Source organism: Arachis duranensis, unplaced genomic scaffold (assembly GCF_000817695.3).
Source record: "Arachis duranensis cultivar V14167 unplaced genomic scaffold, aradu.V14167.gnm2.J7QH unplaced_Scaffold_184137, whole genome shotgun sequence".
In the NCBI taxonomy this organism is placed as follows: Eukaryota; Viridiplantae; Streptophyta; class Magnoliopsida; order Fabales; family Fabaceae; genus Arachis; species Arachis duranensis.
Genome location: NW_026264423.1, coordinates 1 through 9,044, shown reverse-complemented (window position 1 = coordinate 9,044; position 9,044 = coordinate 1). Strand labels below are relative to the sequence as shown.

The 9,044-nt window shown below is 39.9% G+C and overlaps 1 protein-coding gene across 1 annotated transcript; it reads left to right on the top strand.

Moving 5' to 3' along the window:
- The first annotated feature begins 814 nt into the window (after positions 1-814).
- Positions 815-4,964, top strand: LOC110277443 (uncharacterized). Its single transcript, XM_021134559.1, has 5 exons — positions 815-874; positions 1,486-2,214; positions 2,371-2,798; positions 4,082-4,210; positions 4,358-4,964. The coding sequence occupies exons 1-5, from the start codon at positions 815-817 to the stop codon at positions 4,962-4,964; spliced, it is 1,953 nt and encodes a 650-aa protein (XP_020990218.1).
- The last annotated feature ends 4,080 nt before the right edge of the window (positions 4,965-9,044 follow it).

Sequence of the window (9,044 nt, the reverse complement as noted above, 5' to 3'; positions counted from 1 at the left end):
AGGGGGAGCAGCTAACAACAACAACAATCCGCCACAGAGGAGAGTTTTGGCTTCATACACATTTGCAAATCCAAGACACTGTGGGAGTAGTATCCTCACTCCCAATGTCAATGCAAACAACTTCGAGCTAAAACCACAACTCATTACACTTGTCCAGAACAATTGTTCCTATGGAGGAAGCCCATTGGAAGATCCCAATCAGCATTTATCCACTTTCTTAAGGATTTGTGACACTGTCAAATCCAATGGTGTGAATCCTGAAACATACAAGCTCCTGCTATTCCCATTCTCATTAAGGGATAAGGCTGCACAATGGCTTGAAACTTTTCCCAAGGAAAGCATCACTAGTTGGGATGATTTGGTGACTAAATTTCTAGCCAAATTTTACCCACCCCAAAGGATCATCAGGCTGAAAACAGAGGTGCAAACATTCACCCAATTAGATGCTGAATCCTTATATGAAGCATGGGAGAGATACAAAGCCTTGATTAGAAAATGTCCCCCAGAGATGTTCAATGAATGGGATGTGCTGTAGAACTTCTATGAAGGCTTGACATTGAAATCTCAAGAGGCATTAGATCACTCTGCGGGAGGTTCATTGCAACTGATGAAAACTGCTGAAGAAGCCCAGAATCTTGTGGACATGGTGGCCAACAACCAATACTTCTTTGCTCATCAAAGAACCCGGCAACCATCACAGAGAAAGGGGGTACTAGAACTGGAAGGAGTGGATTCCATCTTACTAGAAGGAGTGGACTCTATTTTGGCTCAAAACAAGATGATGCAACAACAAATTCAACAACAGTTTGAACAAATGGCCAAAAGAATTGACAGCCTTCAAGTAGCAGCTGTGAACACAAGCCAACCATCAACTGTATGGGGACAGAATGAAGAAAGCCAAGAAGAGCAACAATAGCAGCTGTGAATACAAGCTAATCATCAACTACATGGGTGCAAAATGAAGAGAGCCAAGAAGAACAACAACAGGAGCAAGTACAGTACATGCATAACCAAAGTTATGGAAAGAATGAGGTCTATGGTGATACTTACAATCCTTCCTGGAAGAACCACCCCAACCTTAGGTAGGGAGATAACCATAACCAAAGCCAACAGCCATGGCAAAGAAACATAAACCAAAACAACTCAAGGAATAACCAGCAAAATAACAACCAAAATTCATTCAGAAAACCACAAAACACTTACCCCAACTCTAACCATTATCCAACCCATAACCAATCCATCAACCAAAACACTTACCATCAACCACCTACACCTCACAACCAATCACAAGCACCTCCTGAATCTCAAAGAATCACTAACCTGGAAACCTTGATAGACAAGCTGTGAAAACATCAAGAAATGACAGCCAAAAATCAAGAAGCCTCCATCAAGAACATGGAAAGACAAATAGGCTAGCTCTCTAAACACTTTGCAACAGAGAGGCCATCAAGTTCTCTGCCAAGTGATACAATCCCAAATCCTAAGGAAGAATGTAAGGCGATACAGTTAAGGAGTGGGAGAACATTGGGGAGCAACAATGACACTGCAAAGAAACAAGTGGAGAGCAGCAAAAAGCCAATAGATGCAGAGGAAGCCAATGATCAAAATATGATGCCAAACAAGAACACAGAGAACCCCAAAGGAGAAGAAGACCAGCCAATCAATACACATAAGGAAGAGGAAGAAGCGATTCAAGGACAACAGAAAAAGGAGAAGGACCTCAACCCTCCACTGCCATATCCACAGAGGTTCAACAAAGAAACCAAAGACCAACACTTCCGCAAATTCCTGGAAACTTTCAAGAAGTTGGAAATCAACATTCCCCTGGCTGAGGCATTGGAACAGATGCCCTTATATGCCAAGTTCTTGAAGGAACTCATCAACAAGAAAAGAAGCTGGCTGGAGAAGGAGACTATACTCCTCACTGAAGAATGTAGCGCGGTACTTCAAAAAGGGATTCCACCAAAGCTCAAAGACCCAGGAAGTTTTGTAGTCGCCTGTACCATAGGCAACATGACACTAGACAAGGCCCTCTGTGATCTTGGAGCCAGTATCAACTTGATGCCCTTGTCTATGATGAGGAAGCTTGCTATAGAAGAACTCAAACCCACCAGGATGTCACTAGTCATGGCTGACAGATCAATTAAGACACCCAACGGAATTGTGGAAAATCTGTTAGTAAAGATTGGGGAGTTTATTTTCCCCGCAGATTTTGTAATTTTGGACACTGAAGAGGAAGGAAACAATTCAATCATCCTGGGACGACCATTTTTAGCCACTGCAAGAGCTATAATTGATGTGGAAAAAGGAGAAATGATCTTCAGAGTACACAATGAGCAAATGGTCATAAATGTCTTCAAGTCAATGCAGCAACTCCCCGAACAAGAAGAATACTTAAGTGTGGACATGATAGAAAACTTGGTGGAAGAAGTGTTGGAAGCCAACCAGCATGAACAAGAAGAGGAAAGTGGTCAAGAGACAACCAAGGAACAGGCAGCTGAAATCTCTATTGACCAAAAGGCAAAATCAGATAAGAAAGAAGAAGTACAAAAACAAGAATTGAAGCCATTACCCACCCATCTCAAATATGCATTCCTTGGCACATCAGAGAGTTTCCCTGTGATCATCAATTCATCCCTAACAAAAAGGGAAGAAGAAGAACTTATTGATGTACTCAAGGCCCACAAGGATGCACTAGGATGGACCATTGATGATTTGAAGGGCATTAGCCCAGCAGTGTGCATGCATAAAATCCACTTGGAGGATAACTCCAAACCAGTTATTCAACCCCAGAGAAGGTTAAACCCCACCATGAAAGAAGTCATCCAAAAGGAAGTAGTGAAGTTGTGGAATGCAGGGATAATCTATCCCATCTCTGACAGCTCATGGATAAGTCCAGTCCAAGTAGTACCAAAGAAGGGTGGGATGACGGTCATCGTTAATGAGAAGAATGAACTCATTCCCACAAGAACTGTGACAGGATGGAGGATGTGCATTGACTACAGGAGGCTAAATGATGCCACCCGTAAAGATCATTTCCCTCTTCCCTTTATTGATCAGATGCTTGAGAGATTAGCCGGCCATGCCTACTATTGTTTCCTTGATGGCTACTCCGGATATAATCAAACAGTGGTGGATCCAAAAGACCAGGAAAAGACCTCTTTTACATGCCCATTTGGAGTTTTTGCCTATAGAAGAATGCCATTCGGACATGTCCATTTGGAGTTTTTGCCTATAGAAGAATGCCATTCGGGTTATGCAATGCCCCAGCCACTTTTCAAAGGTGTATGCTTGCAATTTTTTCAGATATGGTCGAAAAGTTCTTAGAAGTTTTCATGGATGACTTTTCTGTTTTTGGTGACAACTTCTATGATTGTTTGCAACATCTAACTCTAGTCTTGAAACGATGCCAAGAAACTAATTTGGTTTTGAATTGGGAAAAGTGCCATTTCATGGTACGAGAAGGGATTGTTCTTGGTCACAAAGTTTCAAGAAAAGGGATAGAAGTTGATAAAGCAAAAGTAAAAATCATAGAAAAGCTTCCCCCACCAACCAATGTGAAATCTGTTAGAAGTTTCTTAGGGCATGCAGGATTTTATAGAAGATTTATCAAAGATTTTTCTAAAATAGCTAAACCTTTGAGTAATCTGCTTATGGTTGATGTTCCTTTTGTTTTTGATGAAAATTGCCAGCATTCTTTTGAAACTTTGAAAAACAGACTCACAACAGCACCAATTATCACACCCCCAGATTGGGAACTACCTTTTGAACTAATGTGTGATGCAAGTAACATTGCAATTGGTGCTGTGCTTGGACAAAAGAAGGGAAACTTGCATCATGTTATATATTATGCAAGTAAAGTTTTGAATGAGGCCCAAAAAAATTACACCACAACAGAAAAAGAATTGTTAGCTGTAGTGTATGCATTTGATAAGTTTAGATCATACTTGATAGGATCCAAAATTGTGGTTTATACTGATCATGCTGCCATTAAGTATTTAATGTCAAAACAGGATGCTAAACCAAGACTTATCAGGTGGATATTACTCTTACAAGAATTTGATATTGAAATAAAAGACAGGAAGGGCACTGAAAACAAAGTTGCCGATCATTTATCAAGATTGCCACAAGAAACAATTCAAGAAGCCTCACAGCCAGTGAATGAAAACTTCCCAGACGAACATCTGCTACAGATTCAACATGCACCTTGGTTTGCTGACATAGCAAACTACAAAGTAGGAAAGAAGATACCTCAAGAATTATCTAAGCAACAAGTGAAGAGATTAATCAGTGAAGCAAAGAAGTTCTTGTGGGATGAACCCTTCCTGTTCAAGAGATGTTCTGATGGAGTAATTAGCCGATGTGTTCCTGAGAGTGAAACAAGAAATATACTGTGGCATTGTCATGGGTCTGCCTATGGTGGACATTTTGGTCCAGAAAGAACAGCTGCAAAGATATTACAGAGTGGGTTCTATTGGCCAACCATCTTCAAAGATGCTAGAGAATTTGTCCATCAGTGCAATGAATGCCAGAGAACAGGAGGCTTGACGAGAAGGAATGAGATGCCTCAAAACTTCATCCTGGAAGTGGAACTATTTGATTTATGGGGAATTGATTTCATGGGACCCTTCCCTCCTTCCTATTCTTTCAGATATATTTTGGTGGCAGTAGAATACGTCTCAAAGTGGGTGGAAGCTATAGCCACAACCACATGTGATGCACAGATTGTTCTTCAATTCCTTAAGAAGCACATTTTCACTAGATATGGAGTTCCCAAGGGTCTTGTGAGTGACGGTGGTAGTCATTTTTGCAAAAAACAAATGGAGAAGCTGCTCCATAAATATGGAGTGATACATAAAGTAGCTATGCCATATCACCCTCAGACCAATGGACAGGCTGAATTAGCAAATAGGGAACTGAAGAGTAGCCACGCCATATCACCCCTAGACCAATGGACAGGCTGAATTAGCAAATCGGGAACTGAAGAAGATTTTAGAAAAGACAGTAGGAAGTTCAAGAAAAGATTGGGCTCGAAAGCTAGAGGATGCACTCTGGGCATACAGGACAGCTTTCAAAACTCCCATTGGGAAGTCACCTTTTCAGCTACTATATGGCAAATCATGTCACCTACCTGTGGAGCTTGAACACAAAGCTTTTTGGGCCACTAAACTCCTAAACCTTGACTCTGAAGCAGCGGGCGAGAAAAGGTTGTTGCAGTTAAATGAGCTGGATGAATTTAGATTAGAAGCATATGAAAGCGCCAAAATATACAAGGAAAAAGCCAAGAGGTGGCATGACAAAAAGGTCATGAAGAAAGAATTCAAACATGGGCAGCAAGTACTTTTGTATAACTCCAGGCTCAAGATATTTCCTGGCAAACTTAAATCCAAGTGGACTGGTCCATATTTGGTAACTAAGGTTTTCCCTTATGGGAGTATTGAATTGCTTGATGAAGTAACAAAGAGTCAATTCACAGCAAATGGTCACAGAGCAAAGCTGTACTTAGGAGGACATTGGGACAAGGAAAAGGAGGTTTAGAGCTTACAACCTCCCTGAAACAAAAGAAAAATGAAGAATGTCAAGCTAGTGACATTAAAAGAGCGCTTGTTGGGAGGCAACCCAACCTGAGGTAGTTTTATTTCCTAACTTTTTCAATAAAAAGGTTGAATAATTGATATGTATCGCAAGGAGCTGAGTTTGGTGTTCCACACCAAAACAAATTAAGAGAGAATGAAGCATTCTAAGTTTGGTGTTCCACCAAAATATCACTTAAAAGCACATTCTCGAAGCACATTCTCACTTCCTGCACAAAGCTAGCTCCAAGCAATCAGACAAATCATTCAACCATTTAATTGCTTTCTAGTTTTAGTTTTATAACCTTTAGCAAGGACACAAGATTTTACATATAGTTAATCTGTTGCATCAAAGGAAGTGGCAAGGAATTAAGTTTGGTGTTCCCACACCAAATTAAATCCAAAAGCCACATTCAATTCATGCATATTAACCAGTCACCTAAGGGCTTGAGAAGCAAGCAACTTTTGAGAATTGTGCAGGGAACTAACAACCATTTGAAGATATTATGCATCATAACTCAAAAGGAGCACAACAGAAGGAAGGACAAGAGGACTACAACCCAATAGGTTGTATCTATACTTGACTCTTACTGTTGAGAAATGTTTTGACTTATGTCTTGCTAAAGTGTTCATTTAGTACAAGTAGAATCACTCTTTGCAACAAGTAAGCTAGTCTAAGTGTGTGCTTGTGTAAAATAAGTAAGCTAGTCTAAGTGTGTGCTTGTGTGTTTACTTTCACTTAACTAAATGCATGCTTTGTCCCCTGCATCTTTAATTCAATAAAAAGAAATGTTTGAAACATGAAGTAAGATGGTTCATTGCTAGCTAGAAGTCAAATAATAGTAAGTGGTGGCATGTATGTGTGATTGTATGGTAGCTCACTTTTAGTGAATAAAAGAACTAGATTGTTCTCCTTTTAAGTAGAAAGTAGCTCATTGTCTATGAATCTCAAAAATAAAAGTCCTTTGGTTGAAAAGAAAAACAAGTAGGAATGAGAAAATCCAAAAGTGGCAGCAAGAAAAATACAACAAGAACAAAAGAAATAAGAAATAAGCTAGACACCAATAGCTTGAACCTTAGAGCATATGCCTGTGGTGTTTTTGTACTAGGATCTGCTTGGATTATTAAGTTCTTTGGAGTGCTTTAACACTTGGTAACTTGGGTTAACTAACCCGGGATTATCAACTGAAAGTCCATCATCAAGAGCAACCTAACTACAAGGCATTTAGTGACCCAAAGAGGTGCTGGGCATCAATGCTCTAAGAAGGAATGTAAGCTAAGTGTCTAAAGTGAATAATGTGTCAAGCACAAGTAAAGAAAAGAAGCTTGTTACACATGACACTGAATTAAAGCTTAAAAAGGTTTTTTTTAGTAAACAAGGACAAAAGAATAATGAGAGGTCATAGCAATGTGTTGCTTGATGCTTAGAGGGAAACTTCTAGGCCTATAAGTCAATAAGAAGTGAGTAGTCACATGTCTGCATAAAACCCCATGAGCTACCAATAATCTTCTACTAACATTAACCTCATCTCCCTCTTTCATCCTTTCTTCTCAATAATTCTTTTCTTGCTTGGGGACAAGCAAGTTTTAAGTTTGGTGTTGTGATGACAAGTCATCTTAGCATAGTTTTACTAGTCTTTTTCTTTGTTTTTAATTAGTTTTATGCACTTTCTTAAGCCATAAGTAAGCCAATAGGGTTGAAATTCATGTTATCTTTGACTCAATCAATCATGTATAAAAAATGATACCTTTTCATGAGATATTGTGTTATAATTGTTACATTTTAGAATGGAAATATTCTCATGATTTGAAGCATAGCTTTGATGATTTTGATTGATTGATGATAGGTGAAACAAGGCTTGGAAGGAGGGTGCAAGAGGCTCAAAAAGAAGCCCCTGGGAGGCAACGTTGGAGCCAACGTTTGGCCTCAAACGTTGAGGCAAACATTGGCTGAAGAAAGAACCCCTGGATGCCAACGTTGGAGCCAACGTTTGACCTCAAACTTTGAGGCAAACGTTGGCCGAAGAAAGAGGCTCATGGAGGCAACGTTGGAGCCAACGTTTGACCTCAAACTTCGAGGCAAACGTTGGCACCACAAAGAGGAAAATTGACGCCCCTGGGAGGATGAAGTTTGCGCCAACGTTTGACCTCAAACGTTGAGGCAAACGTTGGCGCCAAGAAGGAAGAATGGGCTCCTGGGCAAAACCAACGTTTGAGCCAGCGTTTGACCTCAAACGTTGGGTCAAACGTTGGCAACATTTTGGCAAATAAGAGCATGGAAGAGCACCCCTGATTGATGAGTTAATTGAGCCACGTTTGCGCCAACGTTTGACCTCAAACGTTGGGCCAAACGTTGGCCAAAAAGAATGCATAGGGGATCCACGTTTGAGCTCACGTTTGACCTCAAACGTTGAGCCAAACGTGGATGACAGCAACGGCCTCTGCTTTATCTTTCACTCAGCAACGTTTGAGTAAACGTTTGCCCTCAAACGTTGGCTCAAACGTGAAACTTGCATGGCCGGTTCACAAGTGGTTTTCTTCCCAACACTTAGAGCAATCAACGGAGGCAACTAGCAACCCAATTCCATCAAGGCCAAGGCCCAATTCAAAGCTTGAAGATCATTAGAAGAAAATGTATAAATAGCTTAGGATTTAAAGTTTTAGGGAGCTTTTTGATGGGTGATTTTTGCTGAGAAACTTTTGGAGAGAGCTCTTGACAATTGAGAGAGTTTTTGGGAAGAGAATTGAATTCTCTTCCTCTGGGTTTTCTTGTTTACTTTCCTGCAAAGTTTTGTTTGAATCTTGGGTGTTGAAGAATTGAAGGAATTCTGTTTCAATTCCACCCTGAGATCTCTCTGTTTTATTTACTGCACTCTTGAGAAATTGAGATCTGAATTTAGTTCTTCTTCTATTTGATTTTAATTCCTCTTGCAATTGAATTGTGGTTTTGATCTAGGAAGGCATTGAGATCTAGAATTGGTTATCTAGTCTCTTGGATCCTGAGATCTATTAGTTTCCATTTTAGTTTCCTTGTTTAATTTCTGCAATCCCACGTCCCTGACCCATTTAATTTTCAAGTCATTTACATTTCTTGCAATTTAAGTTTCTGCAATTTAAATTACTTGCACTTTAAGATTCAGCTCTTTTACTTTCAGTTCTCTTTAATTTCTGCAAATCACCCATCCCCCTTTACATTTTCTGCAATTTAAATTCTGTCAACACAAATTCACATAATCAACACTTATTTGCTTGACCAATTCAACCACTAAACTAAAGTTGCTCAATCCTTCAATCCCTGTGGGATCGACCTCACTCCCGTGAGTTTTATTACTTGATGCGACCCGGTACACTTGCCGGTGAGTTTTGTGTCGGATCGTTTTCCGCACATCAACTTTTTTTTGCTGCACTTGTTCAGAAATTAAGAATAAATTAATTTAACAAATTTAGAATTTTAATTTTTTTACTTTTTGG